General features: G+C 45.4%; 1 protein-coding gene across 2 annotated transcripts in view; it reads right to left on the bottom strand.

Annotated features, from left to right (window-relative positions):
• Positions 1-20,496, bottom strand: part of RBPMS (RNA binding protein, mRNA processing factor) — a 93,904-nt gene that overhangs the window by 7,884 nt on the left and 65,524 nt on the right. The window contains exons 6-7 of one of the 2 annotated variants that reach the window (XM_060269198.1): positions 17,251-17,381; positions 2,056-2,125 (exon numbers count right to left, since the gene is read on the bottom strand). In XM_060269198.1, the coding sequence (XP_060125181.1) occupies positions 2,063-2,125; positions 17,251-17,381 (194 nt within the window). In that variant the 3' untranslated portion in view covers positions 2,056-2,062. The remainder of the gene's footprint in view (positions 1-2,055; positions 2,126-17,250; positions 17,382-20,496) is intronic. The other variant, XM_060269199.1, reaches the window with a different exon arrangement.

The following is a 20,496-nucleotide window of genomic DNA, read 5'->3' as shown; positions in this document are numbered from 1 at the left end:
GCTTCCTGTGATTCTGGGACCAGCATTCTGTAAGGGAACGAATTCTGAAGTTCTCTCCCATCAGTTCAACTTCACTACTTTCTGTCCTTGTTGGTATAGTTTTTAAGTCATTCCAACTTATTTGCAGTGTGCAGCTCCCCACGCATCTTTCACCCTCAAAACTCATGTCCTTTAATAACCCCACTGATTTACAGCTCTCCAACTTTGATGTGCAGCCAGTGAAGTTTTCATTAATTTTTAAGAACAGCAGATTTGTTTTCTTTGGCTGAAATGGGATGAAAAACAGGGAGGGAAGATTATTGGTCTATTGCTCTCTGCTGCTTTACAGAAAAGCAGGAGGAGACAGAGAGACTGCATGTTGGTTGCTTTTATCTTCAGAGGGTCAAAGGAGTTTTTTGTGTTTTGGACACAAACCCCATGCAGTGTATTTTTACCACTCACTCAGCTATCCAATCAGACTCTGGGGTCAGTCCCAGACTCTTGAGGATCCCTCCCACATATCACAGGAGGAAAGTAACAAATAAATGCAGTCAGTGTGGTATAGTGGTTAAGAGTGGTAGTCTCATAATCTGGTGAACCGGGTTCATGTCTCTGCTCCTCCACATGCTGGGTGACCTTGGGCTAGTCACACTTCTTTGAAGTCTCTCAGCCTCACTCACCTCACATTGTTTGTTGTGGGGGAGGAAGGGAAAGGAGAATGTTAGCCGCTTTGAAACTCCTTAAAGGTAAGGTTAAGGTACCCCTGACCATTAGGTTCAGCCGCGGACAACTCTGGGGTTGCGGTGCTCATCTTGTTCTATAGGCCGAGGGAGCTGGCGTTTGTCCACAGACAGCTTCCAGGTCATGTGGCCAGCATGATTAAGCCGCTTCTGGCAAACCAGAGCAACGCACGGAAACAGCATTTACCTTCTCGCCGGAGCGGTACCTATTTATCTACTTGCACTTTGACGTGCTTTCGAACTGCTAGGTGGGCAGGAGCTGGGACTGAGCAACGGGAGCTCACCCCGTCGTGGGGATTCGAACCGCCGACCTTCTGATCAGCAAGCCCAAGAGGGCTTAGACCAGGCATCCCCAAACTGCGGCCCTCCAGATTTTTTGGAACTACAACTCCCATGACCCCTAGCTAACAGTACCAGTGGTCGGGGAAGATGGGAACTGTAGTCCAAAACATCTGGAGGGCCGAAGTTTGGGGGTGCCTGATTTAGACCACAGCGCCACCTGCGTCCCTTTGAGACACCTGTAACCTTTGAGACTCCTTAGGGTAGTGATAAAACGGGGTATCAAATCCAAACTCTTCTTCATCTACACTTAAGGTATTATTTATGCCCCTGAAAGAAATGGTAGGTGGGTGATGTGTGACTATGCAGACACTAATCGCTGCCACTCAAGGCAAGGGGAACATTGATTCAAAGTGCTGGATTTGACGTAGAACACCTTAAATGGCTCAGGACCACAATACGCCAAGGACCGCCTCTCTCCATGTGAACCTACCCAGCCCCTGATAACATCTTCTGAGGCCCTTCTTTGTGCGCCTCCTCCGCAAGTGGTCTGGAGGGTGGCAACACAAGAAGGGGCCTTCTCTGCAGTGGCTCCCTGTTTGTGGAATGCTCTCCTCAGGGAGGTTCAGCTGGTACCTTCATTATACACCTTTAGGAGCCAGGCAAAAATGTTCCTCTTCAACCAGGCCTTGGGCTGGCTGACATCCTATACTCTTTTAAATGTGTTTGTGGGAGAAAGGGGTACAGAAAATGATAAAAAGAGTTTGGTGAACAGCATGAACCAGCTCCCTTTCGTTCTAAAAAGGTTGAATATTTTTCTCAGGAGATTGCAGGGAGTTAGGGGGGTGGCGGCATGGAGAGAGACTGTCTGCAACCAGTACAGAAGGACCAGTTTCAGACCCAAGACTGCATGGCAAGCAGAGAATGAAAGTAGCCACAACCCTCCCACCAATCCATAGGAGACGGAGGAAGTGAAGAAAACAAAAACAACAGGGCACTCGTGCTCCCCCTTGTGTTAATCTGGAGCATTTTCACAGGGTCTTTCTCATCCACTTACACAGTATTCAGCAGAACTGACGGGACTTCCAGCCCTGAGAAGTAGCCTCTGAGGGAGGGAGCCAGCGCATCTGGAGAGAGACAAAAAAATCAAAACAAAAGTGAGGGACAAGACTTGGAAGGCACCACAGCCATTTAGAAGAGCGGCCCTCAGCCTTCTCGGATGCAGGACTCACCTTTGAATCTCAAGCAACTTCATCTAAATTAATTTGAAATTTACATCCCACCTTCTTGCAGATGCCCCAAGGCAGCTAAACAAAGCAGGAAGATTAACAACAGAATACCATAACAACAAAAGAACGTTAACAAAATGTATCACATTGGCCTTATGAATAAACTGACAGACCTAGTAAGGAGGAGGGAAGGATGAAGGAGCAGACTTGAGCAAGTAGAGAGATGGAATTGTTTTATTAACTACTGATGTGAGATTAGAAAGGCACCTGTTCATACAGAATACATGAATTCTGTAAGTTTTACACTTGTCTCTAGAGCAGGCATCCCCAAACTGTGGCCCTCCAGATGTTTTGGCCTACAACTCCCATGATCCCTAGCTAACAGGACCAGTGGTCAGGGATGATGGGAATTGTAGTCCAAAACATCTGGAGGGCCGAAGTTTGGGGATGCCTGCTCTAGAGCATCAGGGGGCATCGTAAATCTGGAGACGGAAGAAGCATTGCACACGGCTATTCTGTAATATTTAATTCTTTTTTCCCACCCTTGCAATTATGTAAAGTCTTTTTTTTATCATTTATCCTTTTTTTAGCATTCATTTCGTCTGCAATTTTTGGTGTTATTCGATCATGTCCCAGTGTCCTGAGGACGACTTTATAAGTTCATTTTGATGTCTCCATTGTTTGCTTTTGGCACTGTTACTTTGTGTGTGTGTGTGTGTGGTGTGTGTGTTTTCTCAGCACACACACACACACACACACACACACACACACACACACACACACACCATTGTAGCTTTAAAACTGAACAGATGAAATCCAGAGCAAACCAATACCATTAGAAGCTCAAGGGAAATAAATGGCAGGTGTCTGTCCTGACATGACCCACTTTCGTACTGTGCCTCTTACCTTGAGCAGCTTCCCCACAACCTGTTGCCCTCCAATGTTGTTGGGCAACAGCTCCCAACATTCCGGGCCATTGGCCATGCTGGCTGAGGCTGATGGGAGTTGGAGTCCAGCAACAAATGGAGGACACCAGGTTGGGGAATTCTGCTCTAGTGGGAGCAGATGGAAGATCACTGGGCGCACATAAGAACATGCCCCCTTGACATTTTCGGGAATAGAGACGAAGATCACAGGTCCCAAAGTGCTACAGGAGAGTTCCTAATAAGTTTTTAAATCAAGATAGGGCACAACAGGCACCCACGGTTCCACACATACAGCAAAACAGTTTTAAATTATTATAGGAGAATTTTTTCCACATTTTATATACAAAACCCCCAAAAGAAAGATACAAAATTAGTATAAATTGGAAAAAAGACGACGCCAACTCTATTTCTGAGCCACACCACCTGTGGGAAGTTGTCCGGTTTTGCAGCAAAACACCTCTAGTCTCTGGGTCTCTATCAGGAAATCAGAGTGGATTTGAGAGCGGAACTAGAACCAAACATTCTTCAGATGCTATACCCAGCCCATCCAGACCCTAACAAAACTTAGGAATTTAGACATTTCCCGGCAATTGACACCAGCCATCCCATCAAAACAGATGCAAGTGTTGCAGCCAAACTGACCCAAAGCCTTCAAGTTACTGCTGGTGGTGTGAGTAGGGCTATGCTAATTTCAAAGTGTGATATACAGTACATATATTTTTCTCTCTCTTGCATGTATACACACAAACATTAATGAAACAAATGCTCATTATAAAATTTATGGGCATGCAATAGGCTTTGCCTCCTGATTTAAAGAAAACAGGCATGTTCATTTTTATTTGTACGAGTCCATTTACTGAAAGTTTCACTGACATCATATGTGGAAGGGCTGCCAAACTGGCCCACGGACCACCAGTTGTCCACAAGAATCATTCAGGCGCTCCACAGCAGGTCTATGGATTTGTGGCTGAAGGCAGGAGACGGCACATCTACTATCATACTAATTCGCATTGGTTTTTCATTGTATTTTACCACTTGTCTCTTGTTTTATTACACTTGGGAAGCTATGGGATTCAAATTGCAATGCAGTAAGATACAAAATATAAGAAGCAATAGAAATAAAATTAAAAACCATCCAGCATCCAGCATAGTGTACTGCAATTGCTACAAAAGGAAGTGATCCAGCAAAACCCTTAGCAATTCTCATGTGTACTTTTTTTGGGGGGGGGGAGAATGATAGCAGCTACATATACTTAAACATCCAGTCTGACTACCACTAACTTTTCAACAGTATACTCTGAAGATTCTCAACTACCAGACAAAAAGGTTGGTGGCGAAAGAAGAGCCATAAGGACTTTGGGAAAGGGGGTATATTACCGGAAGCATCCCTACAAGACCCTACAAGACCCCAAAACAGGACCTGCCAGCAGCAGACCAAGAAAGAGCTCCTGCCCTACAAGTCAATGCCTAGATGACAAGTCCAATTACCTCCTTGCACCATCTTTTTCCAAGCTGCACAAAGCCTGCCCTCCCATTTAGAGCATCTGGCTTCTTCTGAGTACAGTCCGCAAATGAGTGGGGCTTAAGTCAGGCAAGAGGGCAGGGGCAAAGCAAAGCCAGAGACTGCTGCTCAGATTATAATCAGATTATAGTTATAAGATAATTATCTTTTATCACATAGCAATTAGAAGTGTGGGGGGAACATACAGCCAAGTTCCAAAGAGCCAAGTTCAGTTGGTTTGGGAAAGAGCGCTATAATCCCAAACCTTCATCACTATGGCTGCAGAATCATTCAGGGGGCAGAATTCAGTTCACCACAAGAGGGAGCTCTCTCAGCCATACCCCTCCACCCGTTTCTCCTTGCTCTGAAACGGCAGCAAAAGACATTAATGAATTATTCACCAGGCAATGGCGTTTCAATCTGCCCTGCTCCACACTCCAGCCCTGGAAGCCTTTCCCAGACCATGAGTTTGAGAACAGCAGCAGCAGCTGGGAGGAGAGGAGTTCAGGTATAGTTTTTTTTAAAAAAAGTTTAATAAGTTGTGTGTCCTTGTCACTCAATTTTACCCTTTTACATGGTTTTGTATGTTTTGTGGTTTTTTATGCATTGCGGTTTCTGTTATTTTTATTGACTATAGATTGGCAATTCTCTGTTGTGGTTGATAAGTGTAAACTGATTATTATGTGCTGATGTTTAACTTGACGGTTTTACTATTAGATTCTGGTGGATTGTTGAATGTTGCTTTGTTTGATATAAGCTGTTTAAAGGTATTGTGACTTTTTATATTGGATTAGATTTTTACTATTAATGTTTGGCGTTTTATTATGTTTTTATATGTGTTGGAAGCCACCCAGAGTGGCTGGGGCAACCCAGCCAGATGGGCAAGGTATAAATTTAAAAAATCAAAATTAAAAATCAAAATTAAAATATTATTATTAATGAATTCAAAGCCATACTATGTTTTGGGTGCCGAATTCCAAAACACATTCACAGTGAAATCTTAGGTGCTTCTTCTATTCAGATGAATGTCCCACTGGCTTCAACACTGGAATTCAATCTCAGGGGAGTGTAGGATTGCAACCTAAGACTTGTGCAGATGGTCCTTTTCTTAAAGATATGGGTCATCATGTACAAATGCAGTGGTGAAAGACAAGGGAACATTTAAACTATTTCTGTCTCTCATTGCAAACAAACAAATGACTTCTGGGCCAAAAGCGTTACTTAATTAACAGCAACAAAGCAATGTAACAAGCAAATGGAGCGGTCCCTAGTCCCCCAAAATAGCAAAAGTCCACAAGGATCTTAAATGCTGTCAAAAATTCACATGACAAAGAGGGATTCACCTGAGCCCTATAAATTGTAATGACAGTGTCATGCAAACATGCCTAGGGAAAGAGTTCTGAGGATGCGTCTCCACCATCATCCACATCCCCATCATTCAGCCCCGACATTGAGGTCCAGCTCCAAGGGCCTTCTGGCGGTTCCCTCACTGCGAGAAGCGAAGTTACAGGGAACCAGGCAGAGGGCCTTCTCGGTAGTTGTGCCCGCCCTGTGGAATGCCCTCCCATCAGATGCCAAAGAAATAAACAACTACGGTATCTCACGTTTAGAAGACATCTGAAGGCAGCCCTGTTTAGGGAAGTTTTTAATGACTAATGTCTTAATGTATTTTTAATCTTTTGTTGGAAGCCGCCCAGAGTGGCTAGGGAAACCCAGCCAGATGGGCGGGGCATAAATAGTATATTATTATTATTATTATTATTATTATTATTATTATTATTATTATTATTATTATTATTACGTACCCCTTCTGTGCTGATCCCACCCCACATGCTTCTTCCTCTGGCAGCTACACCCCAGAGAAAGAACACAATGTGAGTTCCACCACCTACATGCCTCTCTCACACACCTTTGTAATTACCACGAGTAAGTTCCATTATTTTTCTGCTTAGCATGACAAGGCAAGCGGCAGGGTAGTTTAGAAGAACGCCACCTATTCAACTGAACAGTGGTGTTGGCATGGGAGGTCATGTACGCAAATGAAATGGCGGGAAAGGGGGGCTTCTTTACACCTCGATGCAAACTGTATCCCTGAAGTTTCTGGCCAAGAGGATGTACAGAACCCAACTTACTCCCATAATTCACTGGGGCTATTCCCCACTACACCCAGGAACAGACCCACATGTACATTTGACAGGGAAGTGAGCGAATTCTGTGTGACACACAAGTCTTTTCAAAACATTTGCTTGTCTTAAAGGATATGCTTAATGGTGCAGCGTGCAAAACAGTCCTGGCAGAAATTGCTACAGTGTCCTGAACCACCAGCTGACCCTTTTCCAACTCAGTTTCACTTAAGAAATGCAAAGGGAGAAAAAAAAACCATTATGAGGCACATAGCCTTTACTTACAGAGTTTTCTGGGTCTGTTGGGTCTGTTGGGCCAGGTGAGACTGTCGATTCTGTACATCTCAGAGGGCTGTCACTAACTTAGATGGATCCAATGAGAATTAAATATGCCCACATGAGCATAGGAATAAAAATAATTTTGAGGAGCAATGCATGCTTTTAGACGACCATCCTTAATTCATCAAAGAGGCCTCTCCTCATGTGCGCAAGAAAACGATGAACAACTTTCCTAAAATGGTGTGTGGCTTTTTAAAAAAAATTAAATACACTTACATTTGCCTAGTTAATCAAGGAACCTTGTTACTTGATCAAAAGTTTTAAAAATAGATTAATCTGCCTGATTAACAATATTACAAACCCAATACTTGAGAGGCAGGGAGAGAGGGGAGGAAAGGAGACAGAAGATATGGATCAAGTGTGAATTCGAATGCTCACCTGTCCTTAAACGGCACCGTTTGAATCCTACTCCAACCCTGCAGTACAACCGGGGGGGGGGGGAGCATCCCGCTCCCTGACTTCTAAGGAGTTCCTAATATTCAAGCCAAATTCACAACCTTCCAAGTTTGTTCTTTAGTCGTTTAGTCGTGTCCGACTCTTCGTGACCCCAGGCACTCTTGTCTTCCACTGCCTCCCGCAGTTTGGTCAAACTCATGTTCGTAGCTTCGAGAACACTGTCCAACCATCTCGTCCTCTGTCGTCCCCTTCTCCTAGTGCCCTCAATCTTTCCCAACATCAGGGTCTTTTCCAAGGATTCTTCTCTTCTCATGAGGTGGCCAAAGTATTGGAGCCTCAGCTTCACGATCTGTCCTTCCAGGGAGCACTCAGGGCTGATTTCCTTAAGAATGGATAGGTTTGATCTTCTAGCAGTCCATGGGACTCTCAAGAGTCTCCTCCAGCACCATAATTCAAAAGCATCAATTCTTCGGCGATCAGCTTTCTTTATGGTCCAGCTCTCACTTCCATACATCACTACTGGGAAAACCATAGCTTTAACTATACGGACCTTTGTCGGCAAGGTGACGTCTCTGCTTTTTTAAGATGCTGTCTAGGTTTGTCATTGCTTTTCTCCCAAGAAGCAGGCGTCTTTTAATTTCGTGACTGCTGTCACCATCTGCAGTGATCATGGAACCCAAGAAAGTAAAATCTCTCACTGCCTCCATTTCTTCCCCTTCTATTTGCCAGGAGGTGATGGAACCAGTGGCCATGATCTTAGTTTTTTTTATGTTGAGCTTCAGACCATATTTTGCGCTCTCCTCTTTCACCAAGTTAAGCAACATAAAATCTAGTCTTGAATGAGTCTTTGCTTTCTTCTATATGTAAGAGCCATTCAAGTATTTTGAAGAGTGCTATGACATCTCTCCTCAAGGCTTCTCTCATTCAATCTTTCTGCACAGGATTGCTTTTCCACCAGCCATCTTCATTTCCCCCTTTGAAATAATTCCAGTTTGTCTCCCAAGTTTGGTGCCAAGAACTGGATGCAGCAGTCCAGATAAGATTTGACTAGCGCACAGTCAAATTGAACTATTACCTCTCATCGCAGGGGTAGGGAAGCTTTTGTCTTTATCCCTCCCTCCCTCCCCCTTGAGCAAACTTTGACAAGAGGGCAGAACCACTCACCAGTCAATCATCTGACATCATAATGACATCAGGTGAATTGGGGGGGGGGAGTGAGTGGTACCATCCATCCGTCAGTGCTGGCCCATAGGAGTGGGATAATGGCAGACAGCGACTAAGCAGGATTCAGCTCCTCACACACTAGTTGATTTGCAGGGTGTTCAATCCTGTTTCTTGCAGCATTTGGGTACACGGGGAAACCTCTTGCATGTGCAAACTGAGGAGGATTGAACTCCCCACACATAAAAACTGGCAGTTTACCATTCTATCAAGGCCATTTTGAACTTTATTTTGGTTTTCTGACGTCCACCTCTCAAAGTTAGCTGTTCGCATGCTTCTGTAATGGAAGATAACGGAGCACGCCTCTAGGGGAGGGAGTTAAACTACTGGAAAATCTGAGAGCCCGCTGTGGATGCAAAGACCAGGAACTTGTAATTGCTGCCTCCCACCTTGCTTTTGTCATGTTAGCAGCCCCAAAGGAGGTCCTGGGCTGCCTAGACAACAAGGAAACAGACAGCGACCTTTTTACACGCATCTGATTGATGCATGGTCATCACCGTGGACCTGGGGGCAGCCCAAAAATGGGCCAGGAAGGGGCAGGAAGGGGTGGGGACTTACGCACAGTCCGCCAATGCATGGGATGGTATCAAATGCAACCCCCGCGCAAACGGCGAGCTGCCTGTAGATTTGCTCGAATATTATAGCGCCAAAGGCCTGTCTTCCAAGAAAGACCTACATGACACTGTGCATGCATGCCCCTACTCCCCTCTCGATTCCACACACCCATCAATGCTACAGCCTGGCCCTGGCAGTTTGTAGTGAGCTATTCTTGTTCATATTCCACCACTCACCACAGTAATAACTAGCTGTGACATCACTTGGTTTGTCAACAGATTCTATGGCAGAGGACTACATGGGTTTTGGGGGTTACCTGGTGCTCTGGTTGTGGGCTGCCAGTGCCTGCAACATTCAGGATACCAACCACTGCTAATCCAGGCACATTGGAAGGATCGTCACAACCCACGCAGCCCAAATTTCTCAATAGAAAGCACATCTTCTTTGAGTTTGTTGCTTCCATCTTACGCCAGATGTGCTTTCAAAGTGCTAAAGCAGATTAAGACGTAGTGGCTTGCAGTGCCAGGAGGCAAGCACAAAATACCTTTCTGGCACTTGGACTAACAACAGCACATGGCCTGCCCAATCTAACACCTACAAGCCATCTATCACAGCCCAATTGCTCTTGAATGGAAACTTTGATGCTCCTTGGGGTCCCTTCCAACACTACAATTTATGAATTGCATGACGCTCAGGGAGTCATTTTGGACAGAAGAGCCGAATATCCACATGTGATGACTATGTATCAAATGGCAACTGAAATGACATCATGGGAAATGAGGTAGGTAGGGCTAAAAACAGGAAGAAAACAAAGCAGGAACATATGCTTTGAGTTACAAACGCTTCAGGTTACAAACTCCGCTAACCTGGAAGAGTTACCTCGAGTTGAGAACTTTGAGAGTTTACCTCGAGTTGAGATGAGAATGGAAATCAAGTGCCAGCGACGCAGCGGCAGCAAGAGGCCCCATTAGAGAAAGCACACCTCTAGTTAAGAACAGTTTCAGGTTAAAAACCTCCGGAACGAATTAAGTTTGTAACTAGAGGTACCACTGCACTTTAGATAGTACTATTCCAGTTTTACATCTATGAAGAAATCTCAGCAACTCCACAATAGGTACATTTAGATCTCTGTACTTGCGACAAAAAGTCGTTAGAATCCCTCCACCATATAATGTTTAAATGCCCTCTGTGCAGCGCGGCTCGGGTAAACATCCTGAACCCAATAATCAGGAAATGGCACACAAACCTGCAGAATCACACCTTGCAATTGCCTTACAAGACAATGACCCAGACAGAACCCTACAGGTAGCGAGGTTTTAACCTCAGTTCTCTCATACAAGAGACGAACTGGTATATTGTATGACTAGTGAATTTTTACAAAAAAATATATTCAATTCCTTCTATGGCACAGATAATTTTCCTTTTACTTTTGCCTTGTGTTTTATTGTACTTTTAATGTTTTTTGGTTATAATTATGTGCCGGTCCGATGATGTTTTTTGCAGTGTGGGCTTATAGCCGCAATAAAGAATTTTGGTTTGGTACATTTGGACTTCACTGTGGATTCAATTTCATATCCAGGCCAGGTCTGAGCACTAAGGCAGCACAGGCTGTCAATACATCTCGTACTTGATGCATTAACAGCCCACCTTGGGCGGAAGACTGACAGCTGTGATGCTAAGCCTCACCATTGCTACAGGGTAAAGGTAAAATGTAAACGACATGCAGATACCTGCAAAAATCCCAAGTGCTGGGGAAAGTGCATTAGGTGCTAAAAGTGCTGTCTGCCCAGGAAGTCAGAAGTGTTCTCTTCCCAAGCAATCCCAAACTCCCATTCTCAGCACAGGCAAGAAACCACCCAGCTAGAATCTTTGTCGTCAGTGTTGCCCTGAGGTGGAGGGAAATCAGAATTCAAAGTACTGTACCCTAATATGGCCTGGTGTGTGGCAATCAGAAGCACTACAAACCGCACACCTCATCACCTGAATGTTCAGAGCTCTTAGAAAGTGAAAGTTACAGTTTAGTTTGTTTTGCTGCCTAGAGCAGCTCAACAGTTGTGCATTTAGAGATGGTGTGGGGTAGAGGAAGTTCAGGCATGTAAAAAATAAAATAAAGTGTGGAGTGGAGTGGAGAAGGCGGAAGGGGAAGAGTAAAAAAGAGAGATTGGAAAGTGGTGGGCTTGAGAAGAGACAAATCCTTCAGTAATGGAATACTTCCTGGAGGAGGAAGAACAAACCAAACCAGATAAAGACAAGAAAGCGGGAGTTTGCAGCAAGGCAATCCACAATAAACACACACACACCCAGCTTTGCAATGCATGTTGACTCTGCAGCCCTTACAATGCAATGCAAGGGTTCCGCAACACCTTCCAGAAAGCCTTTTGTTTTGTGCAAAGATGATGCCAAGGAGGACCTGCCCTTTTAAATTCCTCCCTGGCAGCCATTCCATCACTCCTCGGCTTGTGCCACAGGTCTCCCATTGTGTCCGTCTGAAAGTCTTGCGCCCTCGCGCATCCCCTACTAGCGCAGCTGCCCCTCCCCGAAGATTTAATGGGCAAATCTTCCCGGGAAGCTCACCGCAGGTTTCTTCTAAACTTGCAGGATGTGCTGAGCTGCATGGGAGCGCTCAAGCGTGCAGCAGTTTGGGCCAGACATGCTCCTCAGCGATTACCGCCATCCATATTTAATTACTTTTCCCTCCCTTTGTTTGTTAATTTTTAACTAGAGTGCGCCAGCTCTCAGGGGCCATTAGGAGTCCCAGGCAGCAAGGTTCAGTGAGCAGAAAAAGTCCTTGTGACAGAACATACATTACTTGGCATTCTTGCCTCCCACTTTGCCAGAGAGGTGTGGAGCTTAGGGGGGTTATTTTCAGCCATGCACTCACAGTCCGCCCCACTGCAGGTCGTGAATAAAAGATAGTGTTCCATTTGAAGCTTATTTTCCTTTCCCTTCATGTCAGAAATTGTTTTCCTCAAGCTCTGGTTACGTTCTCATTTATTCTTTCCCCAAGTTTTCAGGCTGTAACTTTTATTCCCTTTTAAGAGGAGGAAGGCTGTGGCTTGGGCAAAGGTTTCATTTGCTCCAAAATGCCATCATACTCCCGTCTTCATGTTCATTTTTGTATATTACATTAGCACAACCCGGCTGGAAAATTGCAGAGGAGAATACACACCATCCCCGCCTCCGCAAAGCTGGGGCCATCCCTGAAAAATGAGGGTTGCGAGACTTGCCCAACGTTGCGACTTCCAGCCCAGCCAGCTTACATGAGAACCTCACCTATCTAATGTGCCAGAAAAGAGTAAGATATCTGCTTCTTGGTGTGTATATTGCAGGTTAGGGACCTGCCCTTTTGCACTCTTGTAGGATGAACTGGTTTAGCCACAGACCGTGGGCCAAGGACTACTCAGAGAACCCTAATGGCCTCCTAGGTGGTGGCCTCTCCAGCAACGAAAGTGCCTCTCAAAAAATAAAAAGGGTGCTTGCTACTTTTAACCAAGAAGAGAGAATCAGGCTTCAGAGTGGGGAAATTTTAGGAAAGGGACCTTTTCAAGGATCTTGTCCTCCACGAGATTTTCAATCAAGGTTAAGAAAATGTAGTGTTCTATGACAGGGATGTCCAACAGGTCGATCGCGATCTACTGGTTAAAAAAGCTCAACAACTTTGACCTGAACCCCAAAAAGGGGGAAGATCACTGCCAGTTTCTAATTCTGTGAGTAGATCTCAGTTTCTTGGGAGTTGACCACCCCTGTTCTAGGAGAAACAAGCAAAGCAGAATGGTGGTGCCTAACTTCAAATAAGTTTGACTACTGCTGTAAGATTCTTCTTTTTTAACCACGCACACACAACTGGTTAGCAATAGCTTAATGTGCCTAAGTCCTTGCCTAAATGCCCTAGTTCAGGCCTACTGTTCCAGAGAAAACTTCAGAAAACCCCTGGTCCCCACATGCCACTGCAACTAAGACCAAGCCTTCGCCATTGGAATAAGACACACTCTTCCCCTTGTTAACTCCTGCCTCCACTTTCCTCCCCTTCCTCTGTGGTTTCCTCGTGACAAATTACAGATTGTAAACTATCTGGGTAGGGACCTGCCCTTTTGCACTCATGTAGGATGAACTGGTTTAGCCACAGACAATACTCATGGGAGACAAAAAAAAAAACTGCCAGAAGGCATTCCATTCGAAAGATTTAAAGTTATATATCTCCTCATGATCTTTACAGGTATGGGCAGAAATTATGCACATTGCAACATCAGTCAATCAATCATGTGGTTCCTTGGCATAAGATAGCCTGGCCAAACCTTTATTCCTGTCTTTTAATAATGCACACTGCATACTTCTTTTCAAGAGCACGGAGAAGCTTGCGTTGGCCTCCCAAGTCAGGTCACTTAAGTTTCAACAATGCTATATAGCACTGGGTACATTCAGCTGATTACCAGGGATGGACTTTAAGAAGAGATATGGCCTGGATTAAAGAACCATCAGATGATATTATCATTATTGTGGGGCTAATACCCCAGAGGACAGGATCACACTTCAAAATGACCTTAACAGATTAGGCAACTGGGCCAAAGCAAACAAGATGAATTTTAACAGGGAGAAATGTAAAGTACTACACTTGGGCAAAAAAATGAAAGGCACAAATACAGGATGGGTGACACCTGGCTTGAGAGCAGTACATGTGAAAAGGATCTAGGAGTCTTGGTAGACCACAAACTTGACATGAGTCAACAGTGTGATGCAGCAGCTAAGAAAGCCAATGCAATTCTGGGCTGCATCATTGGAGAATAGCATCTAGATCAAGGAAAGTAATAGTACCACTGTATTCCGCTCTCGTCAGACCTCAACTGGAGTACTGTGTCCAGTTCTGGGCACCACAGTTCAAGAAGGATACTGACAAGCTGGAACGTGTCCAGAGGAGGGCAACCAAAATGGTCAAAGGCCTGGAAACGATGCCTTATGAGGAATGGCTTAGGGAGCTGGGCATGTTTAGCCTGGAGAAGAGAAGGTTAAGGGGTGATATGATAGCCATGTTCAAATATATTAAAGGATGCCATATAGAGGAGAGAGAAAGGTTGTTTTCTGCTGCTCCAGAGAAGCGGACTCGGAGCAATGGATTCAAAGAAAGAAGATTCCACCTAAACATTAGGAAGAACTTCCTGACAGAAAGAGCTGTTGGACAGTGGAATTTTCTGCCAAGGGGTGTGGTGGAGTCTCCTTCTTTGGAGGTCTTTAAGCGGAGGCTTGACAGCCATCTGTCAGGAATGCTTTGATGGTGTTTCCTGCTTGGCAGGGGGTTGGACTGGATGGCCCTTGTGGTCTCTTCCAACTCTATGATTCTATGATCATGCTTCACCATACAGAATGAGGTCAGGCTATCTTAACTATGGTCCATGTGGCCACAGAATTTACCAAGGTCCATGAATCCAGGCACTTAAGAAGATAGAGCTCTCATCAAGCTGTAAACATTAGGAATTGATCATAATTCCTGAGGCTGGAATAAACACAACACCTCGCCTGGACTTGGGGGGGATGAGATATTACTTGAGGTTTTCTAAAGTTCTCTGTTTTAGAACCGTATTTCATCTCTATGTGAAAACCTGCTCCCTGCCCGCCCCGCCCCCAAACCTAACCTAATGGTTATGTTGTGTTCAGTCCTCACTAAACTGTCCTAACATCCTTCTACTGTACTAGAATTTAAAACTACAATCGTACCTTGGTTGTTGAACGCCTTGCAACTCAAACGTTTTGGCTCCCAAATGCCACAAACCAGGAAATTAGTGTTCCGGTTTGCAAACGTTCTTTGGAACCCGAATGTTCGGCGCTGCTTCTGCAGCTTCCAATTGAGTGCAGGAAGCTCCTGCAGCCAATCAGAAGCCACGCCTCGGTTTTGGAATGTTTTCGGAAGTCGAATAGACTTCCAGAACAGATTCCAAGAACCAAGGCGGTACTCAGTTGCAGGCAGGAAAATGGACAATTTTCCTCCTTACCGACAAATGTTCAATTGACCCATATACCGACTCTAAAATATGTCTGATCCTTGTGTCAATGCATCATGTGTTACATTATCCCACAGTCAGGTAGGTAGCCGTGTTGGTCTGACGCAGTCGAAATAAATTAAAAAATTGCCCAGTAGCACCTTAGAGACCAACTAAGTTTGTTCTGGGTATAAGCTTTCGTGTGCATGCACACCTCTTCAGAATTTTCAGTTTACTTCTTAACATTATCCCACAGGTCTGCAAATGTGTGGCCGATTTCAGCATTTGCCAAAGGGAGAGGGGGGGGGGTTATGAGCTGCCCCACAATAGCTGGAAAGCCATTCACCAGGTGGGAATTTAACAAAGCGTGTATAAGATCCCTCAAAAGAATGTTACAAAGCCCAGCTTGCCAAGAGGCAAGGGGTTTTTTCCTTCCTAGATTTCTGACTGGGTGAAACCATGCAATAAAATTTCAAAGCTCTTGGCACAGAGATATATTTAAAAATGTATACTCTGCTTAATCAGCCCTGTCGGCCTCTTGAAGTGGCAATGAAATCACCACTTCAATGAACACAGAACACCACATAGCAACAACAGAGCCTGAAACCAACCAAGCAGAACAGCAGAGAAACAAAAGCAACTTCTTCCTCCAACTCCAGAGAACCAAAAAGGGCCACCCAAACAGGAAGACCTTAACATGTTTCCTAAAAGCTGGGAAAGGGCAGTGTCAGTCGCGCAGGCCTCCCAAGGTAGACTCTCAATCTCACTGCCATCGCCCACACCTCTACTAACAAAGCAGTATCTCACTTGCCCGTCTGTATGTTTCCCCATCATGTCTTAAGATATGCAGACTGTGCAAACCTCTGAATATCCTGGACCCAGGCTCTTTAAGGCTTTAGAAGGTCAGTACTCTGAAATGGGCCACATACCGAGAACCAAAGCAGCTCTTTAATGGGTGTAATAAGCTCCACTCCTGGACAAGACCCAATTTGCTGCAGCTGTAACTTTCAGACATTTATCAAAAGCCATAGAGCATACCGCAATATCCAAGCCTGCAAGAACACCCTGTGTCCTATTTCTTTAGCCACTAGAAAAGAGAACAGCTAGCCAACATGGAGCTGGGAAAAGGGCACTCCTCGCTGCCCATGACCTCTGAGTATCAAGTAACAAAAGCAGGATCAAAGGGAATAAACCTATAAACCTGCTTTTCCTGCAGGAGTGTGACCCTCACCTAAAAACAGCCTGAAAGCTCCTTTCCCAGCTCAACAGGCCTGTTGTCAGCATCTCATATTATCTGGGTTAAGTGCTGGTTCATTAGCTCTTCTGTAGCCCAGCATCATGTCCAAGCAACAATTCAGGATTTTCTCTGACTCGCTGGGAACGAAGAACAATTCAGGCAACTGTATGACAAGGGGGCATTTGCACATCGCAGCCAAGTTTTCACTCGGTAACTTCGTTTTACTACAGTTCAGAACGTGTATGAAGTAACTGCTCACAATGCAAATTCCCCCCACGTGTGTGTCCTCGGACAGACTTTTGTTCCGTCTACCTCCCTTTTCTCTGGCTTTAGAAACACACATGTACATAAACACGCTCTTGCACACCTTCCCCTTATCCGTTTTAAAGACAACTTAACCTTGGAGCTTTGAAGCAAAACTGTGGCAAAGGCAAGCCTGGGAAGCAGAGTCCATATATACAAGGGGAGTATATATGTGTGCAAAGACCCAGCAGGTATTTCTCGCTGCCTCGTGTGAACGGAAGTGAAATTACTCGAGGAGAGATAGGTGTTCACGGTTCTACCAGGCAGTGTGGGGTGCTGTCAATTTTTCCCAGTAAGTCCCAAGGAGAACGTGTCAGCTTGATCGAGGTGTGATCATTAATACCTCTCTGGGGTGCCTGTTAGCCAGACAGGGGTTAGTCGTACGGGGTGCACTGGAGAGGATCAGGTGGTATAACGTGGGTGAAGGTGTGACTGATTGGTATAAATTACCTGGGCATGCAGTGAAGCAGGGTAGGTGAAAGCAGGCGGAGGTAGAGCAGGTGCTAACTCCGCTGGGTAGAGAGGGTACGGCGCCCACACTTCAGGGCTACTGGGGTAAAGTGCAGGCACTGTGAGCTCATCTGCAAGAGAAGAATAAGGAGAGTTCATGGTTATACAAACAGCAAATGCAGGAAAGAAAACTGCAAACACACAAGAGGGAGCGTCTTCAAAGCCGAGCTCAAGGAGGCCCCTCCGCCTCCCTCTGCCTTCTCCTTAGGAAATGGAATCAGAAGAGCAGGCACAAAAAAATCTGCTCTGAGTTAGGGTGCAAAAGTTTGCAACTTGCGATAAGGAACAGGGTTATTCTCCGAAAGGAAACTGGATGTTTTGTCGGCTGGAGAGGGAAGTGCAAAGCAGTCTACAGCTGTTGTTAAGAGGTGGGAAGTGAGCCACTCAAAAGTATTCTGATGAAAGAATACAGATTCTGGGTGAATGAACTCTTATGGCTGTGACACTTTGCATCCTGATCTATATGCACATCATAGTAAGCCATAGTTAACTGTTTTACCATGGTTGCCCTAGTGCAGGCACCCCCAAACTCCGGCCCTCCAGATGTTTTGGACTACAATTCCCATCCTCCCCGATCACTGGTCCTGTTAGCTAGGGATCATGGGAGTTGTAGGCCAAAACATCTGGAGGGCCGCAGTTTGGGGATGCCTGCCCCAGTGGCTCCCACTTAACTCTTCCCCTGGTGTGAGCACAGGCAACAAACCACAGTAGCCTGTTTAAGCGTTACATCTAAACCAGGGATCATAGCTTGCTTCAAACCGCAATGTGAAGCCAAGGTCGTTCTTGGCCTGCCAATCATAGTCAAGATTTGAACTAAGGACCCCCCAATTCAGAGGTTAGTCTCAGCTACCCCACTACATTGGTCTCCCCAATTAAAAACAATCCAGTCATCTTAAGAATGTGAGGGAGAGGGGGCACACAGAATACCATTCTGCACAGATCAAAATAAAGAGTCTATATGACACTGAAGGTTATCTTCTACCCTTTCACAGCAGTACAACAACATATCAGTGGTTCAGGTACCTTATGGAAGTTACAATACCAGCACATTCCTTCTCCTTCCTTTGCCACCACTCATTAAGGCCTCCTACCCAGTGCTTCTCCCTACCTCCACTAGTCACCCATCCCTGAGGAGTTTAGACAAACCCAGGGCAGCCAGGATAGCTACTCATAATTTCAGCTCGATCCTTGCCTTGCAAAAAGGAAGGTGCAATTATCGATTGACAGTTTGGGTTGCCATTTCCTGTGCCTTTTCCAGATCACCTTTCGAGATAGGTCACCCAAAAAGTACACATTTCAAATGCAATCCTACCAAATGGCAATGATCATACAGGCAGTTTTTATTTTCAGTCTTTTCCCTAACAATACCTTGCGCCAAACTAGCATTTTTCATAAGCACCACCATGCCAGAGCTGAAATAGCCATTGAGCCAACTACCGGGCCTCCTGGTTGCCAGCATAGACTTGAAACATCCAAGAACCAATCGTTTCCATAACAGCAGAATCCACTTGCCAGGCTGGGGTGCATGAGTGCAGCTCCCTGTCTTCTCTGAGAACTTGTAAACAAGCTACCCCTTTTCTCAATCTAGTGGGTAGTGAGGAAAGATGCACCTCAATCTTAACTGGCTTCATTTCAAAACGATTTATGTGTGCCCCCTCTATGAGAGGTCTGGAGGGCGGCAACACGAGAAAGGGCCTTTTCTGCAGTGGCTCCCCGTTTGTGGAATGCTCTCCCCAGAGAGGCTCGCCTGGTGCCTTCATTATGCACCTTTAGGCACCAGGCAAAAACATTTCTCTTCTCCCAGGCCTTTGTTTAATTAAACAATCTATGGCCTGGGTGTGTGGGTGTGTGTGGGTGTGTTATTGTTTCCATTTGTTATTGTGGTATGCTTTTTATGTTTTTATATTGTAAACCATCCTGTGATCTTTGGATGTCGGGTGGCATGGAAATTTAATAAAAGTGGCTTGATCCATACAGTTGAACTGGTCTTCGTTACAAGCCCAGCATCAACTCAACCACTCTTTTTATGCCCCCCTCCCACCACCAAACAAAGCCCCCTAAAACCAACTCCTGGTGCCACACCGGTCAGGGAGAAGTGGGTAGATTATTGTCCCCTCGCTCCCAGTCAGGGACAGAATAAGAGGATGTGAACCTCTGCTAGAACAGCTCCCCTCCCCAGCTGCTTTGACAGCAGCAACCCGAGGGTAGAGTTGGCAACGATCAACCTGTTACTTCTCCTCCTGTCACAATTTGCTTTGCCCAAGTACCCCTGAGCTTCCTTGCTGTCGCAGCTTAGCACTTGCTGATGGGTGAATAAGCCCCAGGGATGAGGGGAGGTGGGCAATGCCACCAGGGAAGGTTGGAATCTCACTGAGGGCATTTTGAGCCATCTGCACTTCCCTCAGATTTAAAGAAATCCTCTTCTTCCACCTTTCCACACCCGCAAGGCACCATGGCAGACAACATTCAAGCAAAGCCCCAGCAGTGGAGCGGACAGGGATGCACTTTAATTACAGCAGAGATTAAGTGTTTGTCCTGTTGGTTTTAAAAGCAAGATAAACAGTGAAAAGTTGGCAAGGGCTAATGCTAACAACGTTCCCTTCCGCCATTCATTCCTAAGGCTTGCAGTCATTCTCGAGCTCAGAGAGCAACAAGCCTATAAATACACACAAGAGCTCCCGAACCTTCCCTGAAATATGTGAGCCAGGAGGAGTTTAGCAAGAATGCAACATGAAGGGGCTTTGCCATCTAACCTGGGCCCCTCTCTTTGGAAGCTGCTCTGCTGGAACTTGCAGAAAGGCCACTTGCAGTCACACATATCCTTCAGCTCCCTTTGGGCCTCTGGCATTTCACCCTCTCCCTGTTCTCTCCTCTCTGTTGACATTTCGGTTGCAAGCTCCTTGAGGTCAGGGACTATGAAGTGTCACATGTTCAGATGGAATGCTATCATCGTTGGGCGTCCCAGGGGCCATTTCCCAACATGTGAAGTGTATAATGGGAAACAAAGGGTTGAGCCAGGCAAAACAACAAGCTTACTCTGGAAAAGTCGCTCTGTGTGTGTGTGTGTGTGTGTGTGTGTGCTTCATCCTACAATTGTCTCTAGTAAGACTGATTTTGCAGGTTCTTGAAGTATTAAAATGTACTGCAAACCTTTGTTGAACCAGGAACAATACTGGAGCCAAAAAT

This window comes from Zootoca vivipara, chromosome 16 (genome assembly GCF_963506605.1).
Source record: "Zootoca vivipara chromosome 16, rZooViv1.1, whole genome shotgun sequence".
In the NCBI taxonomy this organism is placed as follows: domain Eukaryota; kingdom Metazoa; phylum Chordata; class Lepidosauria; order Squamata; family Lacertidae; genus Zootoca; species Zootoca vivipara.
This window is presented reverse-complemented; position numbering and strand designations above follow the sequence as displayed.